The 23416-nt window shown below is 49.3% G+C and overlaps 1 protein-coding gene across 1 annotated transcript; it reads right to left on the minus strand.

The window, feature by feature from the left end:
* Window positions 1-21083: 21083 nt before the first annotated feature.
* On the minus strand, window positions 21084-22873 carry NEUROG1 (neurogenin 1). Its single transcript, XM_071443737.1, has 2 exons — window positions 22651-22873; window positions 21084-22469 (listed from the first exon to the last, which is right to left on the minus strand). Coding segments are annotated over exons 1-2 (534 nt in total). The 5' UTR covers window positions 22653-22873; the 3' UTR covers window positions 21084-21937.
* Between the last annotated feature and the right edge of the window lie 543 nt (window positions 22874-23416).

Consider the following 23416-nt stretch of genomic DNA (forward strand, 5'->3'; position numbering starts at 1 on the left):
CAAATAAATCCTTTTCATAATGCGTGAAATTTGTAATTAATCTCTCTAAAACACCTCTGCAAGAAAAAGAAAATATGAAAGGAGGACATGGCAGTGTTTAAATGAAACCCAAGCTGCAGGTAAGGAGAAGGAGATGAAGCATTTCAGGGCTAAACCATGCAGGTTGGCTTTTGGATGTATCTGAGAACAAAGCCAGCAGAGAAACAGCATTTTCTGTCTCCTTTTTAAGTTATTCCCCAATTGGAATGGCATGACAGAGGATCCAGAGCATAAAAGCACTGTGGTCACTCACTGGCCTTTCAGTTAGGAAAAAAAAGAAGAGAAATAGCTCAGAGATTATTTCAGAGCTTTTCTGAGTGGCCTCAGCATGCACAGGCTGGGGCACCCCAAGTGCACAAATGATCAGCCCAGGTGTTGACATTTGCCCACCCAGTGTCAGGATGCTGCCTGAGGGACACAGGATGCTGCCATTCAAGATGCAGTAGATTTCCCACAGCCCTATGCTCAGTGTCTGCCAAACAGGCTCCCCCTCCACTAGCTGCATTTTGGTTTATGCAGCCAAATTTAGGTTCCTGTGCTTGGGCTCCCTTTGGCTGCTGTGGTTGTACCTGGCAGACACTTGCCCAGGATGCTGCAGCTCTGGAGTACAGTGAGGCAGTCAAGCACAGGCCCCAGGAGCACAGCTCTAGAGGTTTCATGTTGCTCTTTTGTTTGGGGGTGCATTTTGCCTGCAAACTCTAAGCCCTGCAGATCCTCTTAGAGGTACTAATTAATTTCCTGTAACTACTGTAATTGCACGAGAGCATCTCAGAGCTGCAGTGCCATACCCAACCTGCCTCAGCATAAAGGAGTCTTTGTAGAATCCCAAAATGCTTTGGGTTGGAAGGGACCTTAAAAATTTCTTGTTCAAACCCCCTGCCATGGGCAGGGACACCTTTCACTATCCCAGGTTTCTCTAAGCCCTGTCCAGCCTGGCCTTGAACACTTCCAGGGATGGGGCAGCCACAGCTCCTCTGGGCACCCTGTGCCCCAATCTCACAGGGAATTTCCTTCTAATGTCCAATCCAAACCTACTCTCTTTCTGTTTAATGCCATTCCCCCTGGTCCTATCACTCTCTGCCTGCGTAAAAAGTCACTCCCCATCGTTTTTTGGTCAGCTCCCTTCAGGCACTGGAAAGCTCAAAGTCTCCCTGGCACTTTTTGTTCTCCAGGTGAGCACCCCCAGCTCTGTCAGTCTGTCCAGGTCAGAGGGGCTCCAGCATCTCCACGGCCTCCTCGGGAGCTGCCCCACGTCCCCGGAGTGCTCTGAGCTCTGCTCCACGCTCCCGGGCTCAGTTTAGCGCAGGGCCGGAGGGTGGTGCTCGATGCAAGCGCTGCTGGCTCCGGCTCCTGCCGCCGTGCGCCGGCCGGGCGCGGGGAGCAGCGCCGGCTGCCCGGGATGAGCCGTGTCCCATCCGGCTGGGCAATGCTCGGCCTCAGCTCACCCACCCAACATCCCCGAGTCTGGCCTCTAAAGCGCTCCTAAAGTTTTTACTTAACTTTCTGCAGGTTACTGGTCATGATCTTCTGCCTCATGCTAGTCAAATTTAAGGATGTGTTAGGTATTAAATACGTTAAGGATTATTGTTTCAGCTTTGTAAACTCTTATGTGGTTAAAAAAATAATGCAGAATCACGGAATGGTTTGGCTTGGAAGAGAATTTAAAGCTCACCTCACTCCACCCCCCTGTCACGGGCAGGGACACCTGTCACCAGACCAGATTGCTCAAAGCCCCATCCTGCTTCTGCAAGATCAAACCAGAACAAATTCAAATGCAGAAACAATTTCCCAGATTTCTGCAGAGAGAAAGATGGGCAGAGGGTCTGACTTTGGGGCCTTTATTTCCCTTACCAGTGGTATTTCAATGTCTCCAAGGACATCCCCACCATGCTCCATCACAGGCAAAAGCTTCCTCATGGTCATGCAGCCTCATTATACTCATCAGTGTAATTAAGTAGATTATTAATGGTTTTCCTATTTGAAAAGCAAATTTTTCAGATTGATGCCCTGAGCAAGCAGCAAAAGACTTCCATAGTTACACTGCTGCTGCTTTAACTACACATCAGTCCTGAGCCACCAGAGGAGAGTGAAGTGGAGCACATGAGCACTTATGCTCCCTGGAAAAGCTGCAGAATTTAATTCTGAAATTCCCAGAGATACACCAAAATGTGCACAATGAATTCCCAGCTGTTTCAGAAGGCTGAGGATATCTAATCCCACAGACATCTCGTGTGTCTCACCTCCTTTCCCCACCCCATTGCCTCTCCACATATAAATCTGTGCTTCTGATGTGCGAGTTAGGATTTTTAAATGCTTATTTTGGCAATGTGTGGTGGTGGGATGTTCCAGCTTTGCCTGGAGGCCGGAGAGGGACTCTTTCCTTGGAGATTGGTATAAACATACGAGACTTGGCCAAGAACTTCCTGGTAGAAATCACTGTTCTCTGAAGCAGAACTCTTTAAGGAAAAAGCCAGGAAGCCAATTTGGACATCTGTATGGTTTTTGACTGAGATAATCGTAACCACGGGATAGCGGCCTGAGCAAACAGCAAAGCAAACCACAGATGATCTGATTAGTTTTCTGCTGTGGACATTTTATCTGTATGTTCAACACAGAATGAAAGACCATTCTTCAAAGCCCTCAGTGTCTTTGGGGAAATCTTGTGTCATTAGTCCCCATGGTGATGTCAGTCAAGCCCTACCCTGGCTCCCAGGCAGAGAAATCCACACCTTGTCCCAGCAGCCTCCTGCACAGGCCAGGGTGAGTGGCTTTCTGCAGGAGGCCTGCAGCAGATATGATTATACTGCCTAGCAGCATTCTCTTGCTGCTGGAAGGCACTTTGAAAGCCTCTCTGTCTCTTTCCTTCCTCAGGGATGGATAGGAGAGCTTCCTTCTCCTTCTAATGGCATTCCTAGGCAGATTTGGGAGGCTTGTAGCCTTGGAGGGACATAACTTGCTATTAAAATGCAAATGAATTTGAACATTTATTTTGGTCATTATGGATAATAAAGTGAAGGGATAAAGTATGAATGCTTTCTATATGTCTTTTCAGGACTTGGAAATCTGAGAATGATTATAACAAAGAGATTTTAATGTTTCTTAGGTGTGGCAATCCCAAGACAATGGGATGTAGTCGGACTCCAAAAAAATTTGTATGTTCCATGCACATTTGTATGTTCCAGTTATGCTCTTCCAGCTAATCATGGCATGGTAATGACTCCATTAAGCATTTAGAAAATTTAAATAGCTTTCTAAATTTCCAGCAACTCTTTGGCCAAGAAATGCATTTTATATTTAACATAGGCAGCAGTTGCAACATTTAAATGTTTTCAATATTTAGGATCTGAAAATGCTGTGGGATTATTTTGCTCTCCTGTCCTGCTTTTAATCTGGAAACTGTGTCAACATTGGACAAGAGAGAGGGAAAAGACTGGGTTTTATGGGCTGGCTGTCACAGACTATCTGGTATTCTTGGAGAACTGGAGAATTGGCAGGTCCTCCCCTAAAGAGCCTTGCTGTCCCTGGAGCCTTGTCATTATTTGGCTCTTTATCCACACCAGCTTCACCTTTTTCCTTCTAGTTTGCCTTTGGAGGCAGTTATTACCAAATATTCAGGTTGGTACATTTACCAGCTTGGTGCACAGTATCAGCCTCAAGACAGCAGCAATTTTCACTTTAACTTTGCTCCCTTCGTGTTCTCCATCGTGACCCACAGCTTTGGTCACCCATTTTTCCTATCCTAGGGAAAAGTTGGGGGAGAAATAAATTATGGGCTCAAATTTCAGTGCCTTGAGAAGTCATTTGGTTCTGACTCATCTCCAAACCCATGAGCCCATCTCCTTTGTGTGTGAGGGCAGGCTGGAGTTTGGTGTGGCCCCGGGAAGATCCCATTCTGACGGGCGCCATGACAATAAACATGTTAATTAAATTAATTAATTTAAAGGGGCAAAGGTTCAGTGGGCGGGTGGTGCTTTTGTATTTCCAAACCAGTTAACTCAGCTCAAATTCAAAGCTGACCAAGACAGATCTGCTTTGACTGGCAAACCCCAGCTCTCTGCAGAGCCACAGCCATGCTCTTTGTACGAGCCCGGCCCCTGCCAAGCCTCTGTGGCTGGGATGAGGCATGGCCTTAGGTTAGCAGAAATGCAATAAGATATCAAATTAGTTGGGGCTCTGTGTCCTTTTTGAAATCACTGGGAGAATTGTGATGCGCCAGGGCGCAGAGTGCTATTCTTCCTATCTCTTAGCACCATTGTGAGGGGGTGAACAAAGCCAAGAGGTGTAATTTAAAGGTGCTGTGACCTCCCATGAGCAGCTCTCCCCATTGTGAGGCCGGTTTTGTTTTCTGTATGTGTTTTTTTTTTTCTCCACTGAAATCTCCTGATCATAAATATGCATGAATAAAAGAGCCAGGGGAGAGGAGGGGAGGGGGAAGGGGGCTCATAACCAGCTTGGATAAAGTCCTTTTCTAAATTTTCCACTCTCGGCTTCCTGACGTCGGATGAAATAAGGGACCACACCACCGGATTAGCTCAGCCGGAGTTCCTATTTCCAATTGTAAAAGCAGAGCCCTGGCATCATAACAATCATTATAATTATCACTTGCAGAGGGGTCTTATCATATAACAGCTTCTTTTTATTCGGGATGGAGCGGGACCAAAAGGGGGCTGGGGGAGATAATTCCAACCACAGGGGTTTGCGTCTTCATTCATCACTTTCCAAACAAGGCAGTGGAAAATTGAGGTCCCTGAGCAATTTACAGCTTACAGCTCTGTCCTGGTACAGGGATGTGTGTGCACACACAGGCCTGCTCCACACACCCCACATAGCCCAGGTACGCTGTGGGTGACCGTCAGAAAGCAGCACAAAACACTCCCCCCGCCTGCTTTTCTGCCCCAAACCCAGGCAGAAACGGACGTAACCTTCCCTTTTAAGCCTAGCAACTCCAGCCTGGCCGCACAGCTCCTCCTGGATTAATCTTTCTTTTTTTTGGCTCAGTGAATTGTGGTCAAGGCCATTGTAACGTGAGTGCTGCCGGAGCGCGGATTGGCTGGAGGAGGCTCAGAGAGGCCCCTTTTCACAGGGGACTAATTGCTTTAGACCACCAGTATTTGGGAGCTACAGATGTCTTCCTTAATTTGCCTAGAGAGCACAATCGGCCCCATCTGTTGCATTTTTTTCCCCCCTCTGTCTCTCAAGTCGCCTTCTTCCCCCTGTCTGCAAAGGCCTAAATTGAAAACTCATCAAAAAGTAATACAAGAGCAGTTTGGCTGGGAAGCTGCTGCCGTGGGGCTTTGCCTTTAATAAAGGCCCCCCTGCTACTTTTACACATGGGTTGGGGAGCAGAGAAAGGAGGAGGAGGAAAGCAGAAACAACCTAGAAGGAGGGGGAAAAAAAAGCTAAAAACTAACAGCCAGATGGGATATTTGGAGGCTGGATAATTTGATGTGTCATGGCTGGAGGAGAACAAGGGGCAGCCCCTTGTTTTCTGTGTGTACACACAACAAAATAGATGACTTCTAGAGATGGGAAGGGAGAGGAGCCGGGGGCCGGCCGGGGGATCTGCACATCCCTGTGTCACCCATGAGTGCCCCAGTGCACACCTCCAGGGACAGAGGGGCTTGAAAAAGGGTCAGAAGAAGGGAAGGGGGAAGAGGAGTGATGAGTCTTTGCCCTTCTGCAGAGACAGAAAGGTGTCTTGGCCTGGAGTTGTCTTAGAGCTTTTGTAGGCTGTGGACTGGGGATGCTGAAATCAGAAATCAGAAGGGGGTGTTCCTTTCTTCTTGCTTGGTCAGTGCTTCACCTCACACCCAGCTCTGGGCAGAAACAGAGGACAAGCCTACAAAACACTTAAAATATTAATTGGAAAGGTTGTGGGGGAAGATAGATCTCATCTTTCTTCAAAATTCCCACCTTGGCCAGCTCAGGATGCCCAGCTTATCATAAACCCTCACACTGCTTAATGCAGGTAGAAATGGTGTTTCCTTCTGGCAAATTTGGAGCTGAAGCTTTGTGGGGACATGGTGAAGTCACCAGCCACCCCTGACCAGTGTGTGCTTGGTCTCTGCCCCTGCAAAAAGCAGTGGATCTGCTCACAGGGTATCTGGGAGAGAGTAAATGTTACCCATAGGGATGAGTCAGGTGGGAATTTAAATCCCCTAGTGCCAGCCTGATGACACCTGAAAGCAGCTGCCTGGCCTTGAAGGAAGCATTGAATGGGCCTTGAGCCCATTTCAGCTCACCTGTGATTTATTTCACAGAATCATTGAACCTTGGAATGGTTTGGGCTGGAAGGGACATTAAAGATCATCTATTAAAGATCATCTATTAATGATTATCTATTAAAGATCATCTATTAAAAATCATTTAGTCCCAACCCCCCACCCATGGGCAAACACTAAACCATTTAGCACAGAAGATTTTTTTCTACTTTCCTCTCTTGCCTTAAAACAACTTTTTGGTGAGATAACTCTAAGGGAATGTGGCAGGCTGGTTGTTAGCTCACCTGTGTGCTAAAAGAGAAGTTCTCCAGTGATGGAGAAAGCCCCACGCCTCCTCCTTCCACGCAGGCAGTGCCTGTGTCAGCTGCCCCAGCTCCTGCTTTGCCAGGATGGCTGCTGCAGGGGCAGCAAACGTTTGGGTCACCCTGTGCAGAGGAAGGCAGGGAGCTGCCCGTGCAGGCAGCACAGTGTGTGGCAGCTGTGCAGGTGAGAGCTGCTTCCTTGCTGGGCTCTGGCCTGAAACCTGAGCCCAGGTGCCAGTGCTGTGGCCATCAGCACTTGATCAATCATTCCCATTTCCTGTCTGCTCATCAGGCATCTCCCCCTGAGTCCTTGGAAAGCTTTTGTTTAGATGTCCAGTTAGGGAAGAAAAAAAAAATCCATTTATCTTGAAGGACCCTCTGAAAACAATGTGAAAGAAATCAGGGCAGAAGTTTGGTGCTACTGGTGAGAGTCCTGCAAGGAGAAGCCTGTGGGCTTGGGAGCTGTGGGATGGAGCCAGCAGCTCCCATTCTGCTCTAGGATAGCTTCCAGCCAGTGCCAGCACCTATCCCCAGTTTGCTTACACCATCAGCAGCTTCTTTGTAGCAGAGGTTTCCAAAAAGAAGGGAAAACAGAGCTAAACTGGCACCTCTGAGGAGGAGGCATGGGAAAAGGGGCTTTCACTGCTGGACAGTGGGATCCACAAAGCACCCCCAGCCCCTGGGCTGGGCAGAGGTGGGGACTGGGAGAGCTGCAAGGGCACTGGTAGCTGGTTTCCATGTTCTATGCACTGCCATTCTGCTTGGGAGTGAGGAAATTCTCCCCCCTGGGAATACTGAAGGTTTATCTGTCTCAGTGGGGCTGAATGAGGTCCCAGGCCCCCTTCAGTGCTGAGGAGTTCTTGGAGAAATAACACCACAAGCAACCTTTATTGCTGTCCTCACTTTTCTTTCCTTATTGCTTTGTTTATTGCTTTTTGCTTTTCTTTGGATACCCCTGTTTAAAAACCATGTAATTATTGCTTCTCCTAAAGGAGGGGAAAAACAGTCAGTTTATCAAACTGGGAAGGTCTTGGAGCATTGGTGAAGAACAAAGGCTGAGGTACTGGGGCTTCAGAGCCCGGGCTGTGTCCCAGGAGTGGAACCTCAGATGGAAAAGCCACAAGCACCGCTCTGTGCTGGGGCTGATCACTTCCAGGGCAGCCTCTCCTTGGGGAGAAGGTGTGAATGGCTGCCTTGAATGAGTCACTGGATAGCCCTGGCCAGTCCCGGGCTGGCTGCTGCTTCCTGCTGCCTCTTGCTGTCTCACTGCTCAAAAACCAGATACTCTGTTGTGACATTTGTTTTTCCTCTGATGCATGTCAGAAGATAAAACAGCAGTGTGCAGGTGGGGAGCAGAGATGCTGCAGGCCGTGGGGTGAGAGGAGAGAGAGCCAGGCTGGTGGGCACCCCTCTTGTCTGTCTGTGTTTCCTGTAGGGCTTAACGTAAGGATCAGCAGTTGAAAGCTCTCAGAAGGAATATGGCAATGATAAAAGGGAGCTCTGGTTCTTGTTGTCGAGGCAGCCCAGAAACTGTTGAAGAGGCACTGGAAAAGCCATTGAGCTTTTGTCTAATAACTCCTGTGATAATAATTAGCTCAGCCAAAGCAGATTTTAAAGGGGCTTTAAAGTTCTTGTTCAGTGGCTTGAAAGAAAAAAGGCAACCAGAGTCTCTTCTCATCTGAACATCAATGTGAATCCCACAAAATCCCATTATTCCTCTTTTATACAAGCAGTTTGATCAGTTCAGCCTTTTCCCTCCCCAAGGCAACAACTTTCTCCCTTTGTGCATGTTTTCCCCTCAAAATCTGAGCACCTCACCATGTACACACACCATGCCCAGAGCCTGGGCTCCTTCTTCCCTGAACCCCTGCAAGTGGCACTGACTTGCTGCCCCCACCGTGCCAGAAAATGACCAGGTGGAGGTAGAGGAGGGAAATCTGCCTGCAGGAGCACCTGCATCCACCAGGATATTTTTCTTAAAAGAAGAAAGAATTTGATGCATATAAAAGTGAAATGCCCTCAGACTTTGCTTTAACGCCTGATGGTTGGAGAAAAAACCAGATGGTCCAAAACTCACATCTACATCCACAGCTAAGTGTTTGCAGTGGAAGTTAAAATTCTGCTAAAAATCAATTATTTGGGTAATTTTTTAAGGGAGCCAGCTATGGAGGAGTGGAAGAAGACACCAGACCTGTTGAGCAGAGACCTGTGAGTGCTTTGCATCTGCTGGAGACCTTCTACACATCCCCTTCCCAGGCTGCCTGAGATTCAGAGCAGCTGAATTTACAATCTGCATCCGCTGGAAACATGCCAGGTTGGATGCACTTAAAGACAGGAACTTAGGGACAACCTCTGCTCTTTGAACTCTGGAGGACGCTAAAGCACCTTTCTCAGGAAAAACCAGTAAATATGGGAAAATTCACAATCCCTAAAAACTCTACCAGTACAACCAGGGATGGGGTATGTCAGCAAGATTTGATGCAAGAGGAGGGGTGGGGATGGAGGCTGACCTGCAGTTGCTATATGGCAGTACATCCCCATGGCAGCTCTTTTACCTTGTGGCTGAATATGAGCTGAAAATGTCCCTACCATGCGGGTTTGACACAGCTTTGGACAGAAATATGGAGGCCAAAGAGGTCATGAGAAGGGCTGGCACATGTCATGGTGCCCAGAAAGATTTGCCAGGTTCAGAACTGGTGCTCTGTGTTGCCCAGTGTCTGCAGAGCCCCAGACAAGCTGCAGTCCTGATGGCCAAGGAGCCTTCCTAGGTTTAATACCAAAGCAAAGCACAGCAGTTTGGAGCTGAGCAATAACCCCTCCAGCATGGAGCACAAACTCTCCCCAGGCTGGAGCAGCTCAGGTTGCAACGCCTCGAGAAACAGCGAGTTCAAACACAAACAAACCCCATTTTCTTTGCAAAATTTTCTCTTTTGAGTGGACTAGAAATGGCATTGAACTGAAGGCAAGTTTTGCTAGTAAAATATACTAATAAACTGCTTTGGAGACTCATAACCCGCGTTGTGTTTTTTAATGGCAAATAATAAAGGAGTCCAATAAAGTGTTGGTTTTTTAATGGCAATTTTTTAAGCGGCTGGAGCAGAGATCAGGAGTTCAGCCTCTTTCCTTGTTCTGTTTGTGGTATATTTATCTTCATGAAGAGAATGGTAGCAGGGGGATTTATTTTTTCTGAATGAACGTCTCTAAGCCCCTCATACCTCCAGGGCTTATAGTAAGGTTGGATCCAATGACAGGAGAGTCAACATTATAAGCCCTTAGAGAGGGCTGAGTGCCTTGTAGATAGTCTCAAGTGGATGGGCTTTCAGCGTGCCGTTAGCCCGGCTTACATTAGCGGCTGAAGAGACTTTGTGTGTCCCCGATGCCCTCGGGTGACCCGCGACCCCTGCGACTCCGCTCTGCCGAGATGTGAGGCTGGCGGCCGAGGAAATGGAGAGGGGCATTGTGCCGCGGAGAAAGAGCAACACAAACACAGGGTGTTCTCAAAGGAAACAAAAACCCAGTGGAAAATAGCCCTCCCCAAGCTGGCAGCGAGGGGCAGCCGGGGGGAAAGCGCAGGCACACGTGCTCCGGGCAAAGGCACCCCAGAAAGTCACTGCTGGCTCCCTCTGCCCGTCCTGGGGCTGGGCTGCGCTCAGGAGGGGCTGAGCAAGCTGGAGTGGGGCCATGGAAAATGGGCTTCCCCGTGGGTTCTGCATTTCTAAATATAGAAGGAAAATGGGCTGGGTTTGCGTTTGAGGAGTGCTTTGGGGCAGAGATACAGTGGGGAAATTATGTGCTATATCCAGATGTCCCAAAGGAAAACAGCAGAGCTCAGCCCTGCTCAGCCCTGCTCAGCCCTGCTCTCAGCAAAACACGGTGAAGTTTCATTTGGAGTTTCAAATGTCAAAAAGGGCTGGAGCAGCCCAAGCTCTGCGCTGTGGGGGATGCCAAGGATGACCTGATCTCTTAGAGGGTGCAATCACCAATGGGTGGATCGGGCTGGCGCTGTCACTGGGTCTGGCGCTGTCCCAGGGGCAGGGGACGGTGGCGGTGGGGGCAGGTAGGATGGCTCAGGGGTCTCTAAGCTGTAATGCACAGCCAGCCCTTCACTTTGAACCGTTCTTAATGCCCAAGAGAGGCCACCCTGCCCCAAGCAGTGGCTCCCTGCAGGGAGGGATGCTTGTGCAAACAGCCACGTCCCTCCAGGACCTTTGTGCCGGTTTGGGGTGTTGAAGGTCACCACCCTGCCTGGCCCCAAGCCCATGCCCAGCTGCTGCTTTCTGCCTCACTGAGACACCGACATCCTCATACAGCCCCTGGCTACTGCACAGAGAGTGTCAGATCTGCCATAAATCAGAGCCAGCAGTGATGGCATCGTGTTCCCATCTCCTCTCTGAAATCCCGGCTTCCTCCACCTGTGCCGTCCATCCCCACTGCCTTCAGCCCCTGCTCGGATTCTGCACTCTGCAGCGTCTCTGAGAGAAGCAGGATGTGCTCCGTGTTCTGCCTCTGTGGCACCGACGGGGACAGGGATGGGGAGGAGGTGACAGTGCGGCACCTTTCCATCACCTTGGAGAGGCGGGAAGTGCCCCCTCCCGGCCCACCCAGAGCATCCAAGCCTGGCCCATGCATGAGAGCATTTTCCAGATGCCAGCGTGTGTTTAAAGATTAAAAAGATGAGCAGAAAAGCCCGTGTCATGGGTGCCCGAGCTAGAAGGAGAATTTCACCGTCATGAGGGAATGTATTGTCCCCAGAGCCGGCCAAGTGGATTTCCATGCTTAATTCCCACTAAGCATTTTTTGAAGGAGTAATCTGATAAAATCTTCAACCTGCTGATAGCATAAATTTAATCGTATGTCGCTCAGAAAAGGGCAGTGGGACTCCCAGCTCCCAGACGCGCAGAGCAGGAGATGTGGTCACCCGCCGTGACCCGGTGGCTCCATCCCAGGCCAGAAGCCAGCGCTCACCGTGCGCCGCTGGGGAAAGATCAGCGCGGCTGGGCACAGACGGAGGAGAAGAAGACTTTTATCCCATTGTTTTTCCCTGTGATTAATCCATCTAAAGTGCTCCTCTGAGCGTAGCCAAGGGCAGTGTAAGAAAGAAGCAGTTTGAGCTTTGTGGGGCTTTTCTCTTCTCCTTTTCTCCCCCCTTTCCAAGTGTGCTTTACAAACATCCTCCCAGCTCGCCCTCTGTATTTGCAAAACCGTCTCCTTCTGCCCATGGCTCCTGATGAAGTCCTTGCAGAGCTCCTTGTCCACCTCCAGTCTTTTCAGCACGTATTCAAATTAACCCTTTTGTCCCATTCACACCCCCTTTCTTTGGCGGATATTGTGGCTTTGCCAGCAGCGATCCTGCAGCGGCTATTCTAATGTAAGCGCATTCTGGCAATGCCTTGAGAACCTGATCAAGATCATCCCACAAGTTTAATCCCTCCAAATTACAAAATGTTTACTATCATTCACCTTCTCGCAGCTTTATTTCGTGGGCTTTCTTCAAGGAGCGAGCGGGACGTGAGTGTTGCCAGAGATGCCCCTTCACATCTCCAGCTGATCACCTCAATGGGACCAGAGTCAAATGGTCAAGGCCATATGCGTATGAAAGCCTGGGCTGTGCTGCCAGCTATTCTCTCTAGCTCTGCATGGATTTCACACTTTCTATCCTGTTAGGATGCCTACCATTTACTTTAGCGTTGATTTTTTTATTCCATTTCTACGTCCTGTGTCATCTGGATTTAATCTAGTTAGCAGATTTTATGCCTAAAATTGCATTGTTAAAGGGAATTGTTTAAATGGGGACCGGTGGAGAACCCTGAAACCCTTGAAACCGGGGTGTCCCCCCGCCCAGCGCCGGCCACACATACCTCGACTGCTGCGGCCCTTGGCTTGGTGCGAGGGGCTCGGAGGTGGCTTTGCTTTCTTGAAAGCATCCATTGCTATTTTCAGAAGCACAAACAGATGCAAATGTCTCTGCAAACATTGCACAATGAGATGCAGGGAGAGGACAGCCTTTCAAAATCTCTGAATAGCCCTTCAAAGCAAGTCTAATTAGGGTAAGTAGAGGTAATAGGCCTACTTGCGTTTTTTACACTCGAATTTTTCCTCCCTCAAAGCCTGCAAGGTTCTTTTTCCCCTGTGGCTGGGGGGTGGTGGTGGTATATACCCTCTCCCATTTGTTTGCGCTAACAAATGTAATGAAAAGAAGGGGGAGAGGTAGAAAGGGTGTGTGTTTGGGGGGGGGGGAGTAGAAAAATCAATCATTTGAAAAGTCTCCTCTGTTAGTTTTTTTGGTGGCTTTTCCTGGTGAGATAGATAGCGGCAGAGCACGCAGCATCCTGGCTGGGGCCGGGTGTGGGGCAGGCACCAAAGCAGAGCCTGCAGCTCGTGTCATGTGGAACTTCAGTAAGTGAAAAAGAAAAGCAGAAGGTATGGGCTGAATACTTGGGTAAATCAGTAATAGAGCTAAAGGGCATATGCCTGTAGGGAATATGTTGGCATAAAAGAGCTTTAAGAGGGGCCATTCATACTGACAAAGGGAGATTTGAATTGCTGCCTTCACAATAGCATGAAAGGATGGGCTTGGGGTGTTCTGAAACAAAGTGGAAATCATACTGCCCTGAACGGCTCTAATAAGCTTTTAACTATTTTACATTATGGCATTACCTCTTTATTTTTTTTTTCCCCTTCTTCTTGTGAGCCGAGTGCCAGCCCCACTTAGAAGTGTGATTTATACTTTTTTCTTCATGGTAACTTTGGAGGAAAATAGATGGGAACTGAAAGGCAGTAATTCAGCTTTTTCAAGACAAGGAGGGGGAAATGCCATCATTTCTGAACGTCCCAGAATCACACCAGTGCGCTGAGCTCCCTGACTGCCGCCGGCAGCACCCTCGCACGTCTGGGCCAGGGATGCCGGCTCACGACACCAACCACCCGCCTAATTGTGCTCATTAGCAGCCCTGCAATCAGGCTGATATCGCTGTGAGTGCACTAACACTCACTTACTACACCGTGCAACTTAGGTGGGCTTCGGCGTGCACTCCAAAAACCGCAGATATTGCTTGGCAACCACCCCGACTTTCACCATCAGGGGAGCTTCAGCATCTCGGCCGATATTTGGGGGGACCCGGGGGGCTGCGGCTCCCACCTCTGGCCTGGGAAGGAGGCAGTTGCCTGGCCTGCGTGTCGGGAACCGCGCTGGCTTTGTGTGCGCTGGGGCTCCCTCCCCAGCTCCCCCCAGATGGTGCGATCGCACGACTGCACTGTTAAAATAGAGCTCGTATAGACAATTAGCCAATTACTCACTCTGTCATTGCACTTTCTTCTTGTAACTGAGATGCAAACTGGACTATGTCTTCTTTGGTAGCTTCATTCATTGGCAGCATTATTTAATGACACTTTTGTCAGCTTTGGGTCTGCCCAAAGATTTCTGAACGTAGCTTTATGAACCCAGAAAGGGCGCCCTGCGGAGTGAAAGCGGACTTTGAACCTACAGACCACGCTAAAGACAATGAATTTCCCAAAGTCAGGGAAAGAAATCCAGAGCATGGCTACCACAGGGCATGAGGCTCAGTCCCTCATTGTCAGCAGCAGTGGCTATGGGGAGAACAGCCCAGCAGCCAGGGGGCTTGAGCATGTGCATGCATGGGCCACTTTCTCTGCTTAGATATCTCAGAAAAAATATCACTGCAAGTGCTGCTGGGTGTTTTTAAAGATGCAAAGGTTGGGCAGTTGGAACAGCTCTTTTCGACCAGATCACTCAAGAGCCTCTCTAAGGCTGGCCAAAATTAAGTTTTGTTTCTTTAACAGCCCAGTCTCAGCCGAGTTTAGCTTCAGCAGAGCTGTGCAGAGCCACAGCCACAGAACTAACACAGTGGAAATGGTAAGAGAGAGAGTTTGGTTTGGCATTTTTCAGGGAAGAACAAATACTTCCCTACTGCCTAATGAAGAAAACTCCATCGTTTACATATGTTTCTTTGAAATGGGATAATGCTTTTATTTTCCATTTTGGCAACAAGCATAATTAGTGGCTCTTACCCCTGAAGTTCAAGCCCATGCAGATGCAGGGACGGCTCCTGGGTTATCTTTAAGAAAGAAGGAAAGAAAAGGAGATAGAGATAGAGATAGAGATAGAGATAGAGATAGAGATAGAGATGATAGAGAGGAAGGAAGGAAGGAAGGAAGGAAGGAAGGAAGGAAGGAAGGAAGGAAGGAAGGAAGGAAGGAAGGAAGGAAGGAAGGAAGGAAGGAAGGAAGGAAGGAAGGAAGGAAGGAAGGAAGGAGAGAAAGAAAAGAGAGAATTCTCACCTGTTTCCTTCTTGAGCATAGAGTTTCTGTGAGATTTATCCGTGAACCCTCCAAGCTGGGTTAGAGTGAGGCATGCACTGGACACTCACACTCTCACTCCAGCTCGGGGTGTACACAGTCACCAGCTCCTTCCCCCAGCTGATGATTCCCTTCCCTGTATCCCGTGTGGCTCCCTGCATCTCCTGGCATCCCAAAGAGCGCTGCCCGGGCAGCAGTGAGGTGACAGCCGAGGTGACAGCCGCGCTGGTGACAGGTAGCCCAGACCTTCCTGCCCGGGGACCGCGGACCTCATTAGCTGCCACTTGATTTATCAAGAGGGCATTATGGCTTTGGAAGCTGACATCTTTTTGGATTGCAAATAGGAGAGGAGGAAACTGTACCCTGTGAAAAGATTGATTAAATACTAATTAACCTCTTTTCTTAGATAATGAAAGCACTTCAGTGAGCTGGATAAACACGATGCGCATCAGTTGCTCTCCTGGTGAAGCAAGGGGTAATTGAGAGAGCAATATCCATTACTGGTGTTGTGACAGGAAGGGTTTTCCTTTCAGATTACAAAAGACTTGTTGCAGAAGAGATGGTACTCAAATTGGAAGGGAAAAAGATACCAAATTCTTTCCATATTCTTTTATCTCAGGAGTTAAATCCCTTCGGTTTGAGTACTACTACCAGTGAAGCAGAGAAACTGCATTTATATCTAGGGATTGTCGAGTGAAAAAGTAAGAAAGTAAATCAAGGTCTTGGGCTTTGAAGGGAGGGATTGGCTTAGCTGCTTGTAATTGCTGGTCTTTACTGGCAAGGTCTCTAGCTTTTCCAGGGTCTGAGGAAAATAATGTATAGATAAATATTACCTATTTTCTGTGAGTCCCAGAGACCAAACTGGAAAGCTACAGGGGAAGAGATGCTACTTCTGATCCATGTTAAATTTACATCTGAAGGCCATGTCCCATTGCTCCACACAGATAGCAGCCTTGCCTAGAAGGACATTGCTTCCTCCAAAGTGAATGTTTTAAAGGAGAAATCCAGGTGGGAAAGGACTGTTTAGGGTAGGTTGATCAACTTTTACCTGCAAATAGTGATTCTCACTATTTCTGACCCTGTATTTGAGACTCTCTTGTCAGTGCATTATCCTGAAGGTCAGCATGGGGAATCCAATGTGAAAATGACCATGCTGGGAATTTTCTCTTTCTCCATTTAATTTGTAACATTTGCCTTCTCTGTTTGGCCTCATTTATCTAAACTGTTCATCAAGGGCCCCCAGATCTCTTGGTCCCTACAACAGAGACAGGACAAACTTCTGATTCCACAGTGTCCCTTGGCTGTGTGTCTCTTCTCCTGCCACCTCCAAAAGTGGACTAACACCATCCTAGGTTTGGGATTTTGTTATTTCATGTTTGCAAAAGTTGTCTTTCTTCAGGCTTGTCACCTCAATGGCAGCTGCAAGCTGGAAAAGCAAGATGCTCTGCCTGGTTTGTGCTGGGCTGCAGATGCCAGGTGCTGTCCCGGACAGTCCTGCTGGAGCTGTTTACCTGGGTATGATTTTATAAAGATTGCTGACATCTGCCATGCAGAGAGGAGCAGAGCAAGTGGTTTGTTTGTAAGAATAAGTCAAATTAACTCCTACAGATGGAACTTAATCCATTATTTGTGCAACAAACCATTAAGGTCTGTAATCACCTTGGACTGCCATTAGACAGCTTTAAATGCTTTCCTAGAAGGCAATTTTGTGAAATCTTCAGGTTAAAGAAAAAGATTATCCTGGAATGTGCAGAATGTAATAATCCAAGAAAGAGACAGTGAAGTCCTGAGGACTTTGCCAAATCCCTGTTTGGGAAATAGAGGCATCAGTCCCTCAGATGCTTCAATTTGTAATTAAGTACATCCCACAAGCATGAAGGAAGAGTGGAAGGGAGACCATGAACTGACACAGGCAGGTCCTTCTCCTTAGCACAATGAATCTCTTGGATTGAAAGCAAGGGATCAGGAGGCTGAATAGTGCAACTAAATGAATGAGCTCGAGCAGGGATGTTAGTGAGACACTCAAAGATTTTCTTTCCAATTTCTGTATTAGGATGCCAGATTTCTGGACTTGATTTCAACACTTCCATTTGGCAGAGTGCATGCAAGTCTGTGTCTGTGGACCCTTACTCATGATTACTCAAAGAATAAAGGGAATCTCTTCTCTAAAAGTCTTGCTTCCACAAGTTTTTACTCTCTTCAGAGCTATGCTGTGTGCTCCGTCCTACTGACCTTTGCCAAAATCCCACTGACCTTTGCCAAAGTCCTCCTGGCAGTCAATGAGTAAAACAAATGGGGTAGGGGCTGAGTGGGAAGAGTTTCTTGTACTTGTGGAATTGCACACATGGCATGGAGGATGGTGGCATCTCAGTCCCAACGTCTCTAATGTGATATTTCATTTCCTTTTCAAATGAGCAGAGTTTCATAAAATTTTCTAGCAGCAAGATGAGAGGTTCCAACAGATGCTTTGCAAAGTCAAACAGAGGCAAAAGTGAGAGACCTGAATAACAACAAGTGCTGTGCCATCAACATTTCCACGCTGGCAGAGAAGAGCATTATCCATGGGGAAGAGTCTTTTCACTCTTGTCTGGTGGATCTTACACTGGAAGAGTGACAAGTGAAAAGTAATGGTGATGATAATGGAGGGGCATTGCTCAGCGTGTGGAGCCCGGGCCTGCACCAGCAGAGCCTCACGTGAGTGAGCCTTGGCCATCCCTCCTGAGAGCAGCAGCCTCAGCATGGGGGAAAGCCCTGCTTCCATCACCCCCAGCTCAGCCTCTCCCCTCACTGCCCCAGGGATCCATAGCAGGGCTGGGCTTTTAAAGGGAGCTGTCACTGCACCATGGACCTGTGACACCTGTGGGGTCTTCAGCAGCTCTTCACAGACACCATTAGGCTGAGGAGGAAGAGAGAACAGGCATTAGTTGTTCATGGGCAACATGAACTGCTACCGGGCCACTGGGCATAAACCCAGTACTAACAAGGCATTTAATTTGTTAATCTATACTCAAAAATCTGCTAGGGGTGTTATTTGAAGACTATAAAAGTAAGAGGCAAAGTATCAGCTGCAAGTGTTCATGCAGTATTTTTGCATCTCTGTTCTGCTCACACACACTGCTGACAGTAAATCTGCTTGGCCCTTAGTAACTCTGCTCCTCCAGATGACTTCTTTTAATTGCATGTGCCACCAACAAAAAAAGCTCCGGAAAATGAGTTCTCACCTGCTTCTGCTCTGATAATCTCCACTTACTATACAGATCAGTCTTAATGGAGCATTTGAGCCCCAGAGATCTGTAATTATAATATTAAGTTTCATGAGCTCGGAGGTGGTAGTGCAGACTGTATTTTACAGATCATGTACAGAGTAAAATCAAAATCTATGACAGATTGAGGCCCAATAATGGAAACCCTTCTGAGGATGTGCTTGTTCATAACAAAATGCTAAGCATCATTTGAGCCTCACCACGTCAAGTATGACACTAAATAGGGCACCACATGGCATTGAAACTACAGAAAATACTCCTAATCTAAAACCTGTACAGAATTTTGCATTTGCAGTTATTTGCTCGCTTGTTGAGTACAGGTAATTCACAGAGAATCTCCAGAGCTTCAAATCTGTTGGAAAAGGGTTAAACAGAGTAGTTCCAGCTGCTGTGGGCCCTTCTCAAGCATCTTGTAGTTGGTAGGGGAATTTTCCCCACAGTGAATCCCAACAGAGAGAAAGTGGGGTAATCCCAGCTGTGTTTCAAAAAAGTCTGTGCTGGATGTCTCCCAGCCAGCAGGGATTCCCTATCAATGGAGCCATCTCAGACTTTCTCTCCTAACTAAAGGGGAATTAAGGGACCTAAGGACTTGCAGAGCCTCCTGGCAGAGGGTCCCTAATGCTTGCATGCCCTGGAGGTGGCTGAGTGGATCCAACAGGGCTAAAGTGCTACCAACACCTACCAGCAGACATATGAAAAAATGCATATACACACATGCAATGTGGTGCCAGGATTAAAAAATCAAGATTCTATTTCAGTTATTTCCGAAGTCAGTAAGGATCTTGCCATTGGTTTCAGTGGGACTGAGACTGTTGCCTATTTACAGATATTTTTTACCAGAGAACAATCTGGTATTTCCAAAAAATTTGCTAATGCTTTCATCAACCCCAGTATTTAATTCACGTATTTTTTTCCCCCTGTACTAATGCAAGGAGATTATTTTAGTGCAATTAAAAATAGCCTCCTGCTTCCAGCCAGGGGAAGCCTGTTCCAATTCACCAAACTATTCTTTTGATAAAAATAAATCCAAACCCCCTTGTTGTAAATGGGGGTGCAGGTTGGTCCTGCAGCCTCTGAATGTGGGCATTCCATCTGTCCCGGCGGCAGATTTGTTCAACTATGTCTGAACCTATCACTGCTCCGGGGAAAAACTGTTCTCTGACTCATGTTAATGTATGAATCTAATTGTGTCCTCATGCAATTTGCAGCTTTCATTGCCCATTAGGAACATTAACATCATACACTGAGTGCTGCTAGATGTATGGTCTTTATATACTGCATAATGTCCACAGATCTCTGCTGGCAGCTAAGAAAACACAAAAGAATAGAGGATATTTTGAAGTTTTGTGGAGTTTTTTGTTTTTTTTTTCTTCTTTGAGATTGAAGTCCAGTGTCTTGGGACCCAGTGACTTTAGATGACCTTCCGCCTCCATGGACTGTACTAAATTTCAGCCCCTGGAGGCTCCTGCATACAAAACCTCCTGGCTTTCAAGGGCAGGTGCAAGCAAAGCTTCACTGCATCACAGATTAAGACCTGTTACTGCCAGAATTAGATTTCAAAAATCTCTTTTATTTAACAGGACATCATTAAGGAGCTGCTCTATACTGCTTGATGGTGTCTTTAATTAATATAAGTATTATGCTGCTATTAGGATTTAAAAAAAAATAACACTTTTCAGCATTTATAGTTACTGAGAAGCAGAGGTGGGTGTGTGTCTGTATGGACATGCACATGATAAGTGTGTTAAAAAATATTTATCGCTATTGCAGGCTCAGGCACTTACAAAGGAGGAAATGCTGACACTGAATTATCTGTGCAAACTTAATTCAGCTCTTCTCCTTTTAATTTTTGTGACAATTATATGATCCCAAATTATGTTTTTGATGATATCTCCTTCTTCTTCCCACAGGAGGGTTAATTTTCAGGCAGAGTTTTTGCCTGTGTGATGAACAACTCCTCAGTGTTCTGTCTGAGGCTTTCAGTGTTTGCCCTCTGCCTTTTTCCCCACACCATGTATGATCATGTCCTGAAGAATTCCTTCCTGGGCTTTTACTGCAGCTCTGAGCATCTGAGTGCTCTGAAAACTCTGCATAATTAAATCCTTAAATTCACTGATGAGGGGATGGTGGTACCCCAGTTTTGCAGATGGGAAACTGAGGCACAGAAAAATGAAAGTCAATTCATTCCATAATCCGTGGCAGTCCCATCAGAGATCTGATTTATCTGGGTTTGTACAACACCATCTCTCCATCTTTCCCCCAAACTCCCTGCTACCTGCACACACAGTTCCAACTCACCCATGTTTTGGAGATGGCTGTAGAGACATGTCTGAGCTGCCTCATTTGCCCAATAAAACAAGGCAAAGAGGATAAAACTTGTTTTTAAGGGTCTGTGTGCCCAGTGCAATATGGGAGCATTGGGCAGCTCTGAAGAGAGGGGGGATAGATTCAGGAAGAGTAGAAAGTAGGATTTTGGGGGTCAGAGGGCTCCCCCATTGCGCACAATTGCAGGAGAAAGGAAAGTTTGGGATTTTGCAATGGTGGAGCAGATTTCCTGGCGACAAGGCTACTCTTGACGCCTTCATTCTCTGAGAGCCAGAGCTGTGCCACAGCTGGTGCCAAGGCCATGAGATGGCACCTTTGGCCACTCTCTTTCCTTTCCCTGCCTGTGAGTGACCTGCGAGAGCCTCTGTCCCACCTTGTGCCTTGAGGAAAAGAGGCAGCTCATGCCAGTCACGTTCTGCCAGTGTCACAGCTTCAGGGAAAGTTACAACCTGTGCCCTGTTCAGGGGTTCAGCACCTTCCTGTTGCCCCAGAGCTCCTGACACCTTGCAGCTCCTGCTGTGAGCCTGAAACACGGGCAGTGCTGGTGTCCCGCTGTGCTCCTGCTCTCTGCCTGCATCTCCTGCATCAGACCGGGGTCTGATCCCCTCCCTGGGACACTGGGGGCCAGCAGGTGTGTGCAGGTGTCTGGGGGGTGTCAGAGGTGCTGGCTGCTGCCTTGGGGTGATCCCTTCCCTTCCACCCCAACCTCCTTCCGAGGAGTGAACCCCTCGAGTTCAAGAAACAAAACTCCAGAGGCGCTGCCAAAATTCAGTACAAACGTTAAAAATTTTATTTACAGCGTAAAGTATGATTTCTTAAAAAAAAAAACAAAAAGACCAAAACAAACCAAAACCCCCACTTTGATAAGAGGTATAATAATAGAATAAAGCTCTTTATGTACAAAAATACAATTTTCATATGAATGAACATCTTGAATAAATTAAACCGCTCTCTGGTCCAGTCGCTGAATGCCCCGTGTCTGCTCCCACTCTGAGGCAGGCCGGCCGCGCTGGGGGTCAGCATCTATAATGCATGAGCCTCTCCGCTGTCCGCCGGGCGCGGGGTCCCATCGGGGCCGGTGCTGGGACCCCCGGGAGGGGCTGAGCCGCCCCGGGGCAGGGCCGGGGAGCCGCGCTGAGCCCCGCGCTGCGCCCCGGGCCGCATCGGCCCCTTAAGCCTTTTCATGGCATTGTCAGGGCGTTCAAACCAAATTTTCATGCTCGTTTTTCTTCTCTGGAGAGCTACAAATTGTAAAATTGACTTTTCACCTCGTCTGCGGCAGCAAATCTGTCGCTTTTCTTCTTCCCAGTTTTTCGGAGCGGAGCGGGAGGCGAGGCGGGGGTCGGGGGGAAGGGGCTGGGGGGAAGGAGAGTGATGAAAAGTGCAACGGGACGAGCCCCCCCCTCACCCCCCCTCTCCGCCGGCCCCGGGCCGAGCCGCGGGCGGTGCGCGGGGCGCGGGGCGGTGCGCGCTAGCGGAGGGGCGCGCCCGGGCCGGCGGGCAGCCCGCGGAAGCCCCTTAGGCTGTCGGCGGGCGCATACGCGCAGTCCTCGGAGGTGGCGGGGCTGCTGGGGCCGGAGGCGGAGGCGCAGAGCGAGGGGGCGGACGGGGAGGCGCTGGACAGCCAGGACCCCGCGTCGCTGCCGGGGCTGGGGGGCGCGGCGGCGCCGCGGAAGGCGGGGGGCGGCGGGAGGCACTGCTCGGCCAGGCGGAGGGTCTCGGACAGGGCCCAGATGTAGTTGTAGGCGAAGCGCAGGGTCTCGATCTTGGTGAGCTTGGTGTCGTCGGGGAAGGTGGGCAGGACGCTGCGGAGCTCGTCCAGGGCGGCGTTGAGGTGGTGCATGCGGTTCCGCTCCCGGTCGTTGGCCTTGACCCGCCGGCTGCGCTTCAGCGTGTGCAGCAGCGCCTCGGTCCGCGCCCGCGCACGGCCGCGCCGTCTCCGCCGCTCTCGCGGAGCGCCGGGCTCCGCGCCCTCGCCGCTGCCGGGCGCCTCGGCGGGCATCCTGCGGGAGAGAAGCCGGAGCCTGTCACTGCCAGCCGGGGCAGGGGAGGATGGAGGGGGGAGCGAAGGGGAAGGTGCGAAGCTGCCGGGGAAAGGGTGGGGGGGGAAGGAAAAAAAAAATAAATATAACGGAGAGGGTGGCGGTGCGGGTGCTTGGCAGGTGCCGGCGCTCCCGTACTCACATGGAAAGGCACTCCCGGGGATGCGGATAAGCAATAACGGTGTGAAAACACAGAGAGGAAAGAGCCGAGCCGGCCGCTATAGGGAAAAGCAGGGGGATAAAAAAAAAAAAAAAAAAAAAAAAAGGCGAAAAAAAAAAAAAAAGCCAAAGCCCGGGGAAAGGCGGGGCGGGGGGGACACGCGACCGCGCGTGGCTTTGAAGTGCTGCGGGCTGCGATCCGCTCGTGTGAGCGGCGGCTTTGGCACACGACGGCGCGGCCGCCCGTTCTTATAGCGGCGGGCGGACAATGGCCCCGTGGCCGCCCCGCGGGGCCGCGCCGAGGCGGCAGGTCGGCCCCGTGCGCCGCGCCCTCCGGAGCGTGCCCGCAATTACCGCGGGCGGCCGCGCATCTGCCGCGCCCCCGGGGGACGGGGGAGAGAGGGGGGTCCCCCCGCTTTGTCCCCCCCCGTGTGCGGGGAGGGAGGCGGCAGGACAAAGCGGGGCAGGGGGTGGAGGGGTCACCGTCCCGCTCCGGCCGGAGGGGCTCCAGCGGGAGTTTAAACCGCTGCGAGCAGGGGGTTTGGGGAAAGAGAAAGGTTAATCTGGATTTCCAGAGGATGAGCCCTGGGTTATTGCCCAGCCAGATGCCGGCGGAGGACTTTGTCAGGCTTTCGTTGCACCTTGCGGCTTTTTCTGCGTTCACGCGTCAAAGTGAAAATGCTCTAAAATGATGAAACTCAAAGCAGGTATTTCTCTCCTGCGTTTCTCAGGTGGATATCAACAGGCGC

Source organism: Agelaius tricolor, unplaced genomic scaffold (assembly GCF_023055355.1).
Source record: "Agelaius tricolor isolate 1412-34295 unplaced genomic scaffold, bAgeTri1.0.p SCAF_18, whole genome shotgun sequence".
NCBI classification, from domain to species: Eukaryota; Metazoa; Chordata; class Aves; order Passeriformes; family Icteridae; genus Agelaius; species Agelaius tricolor.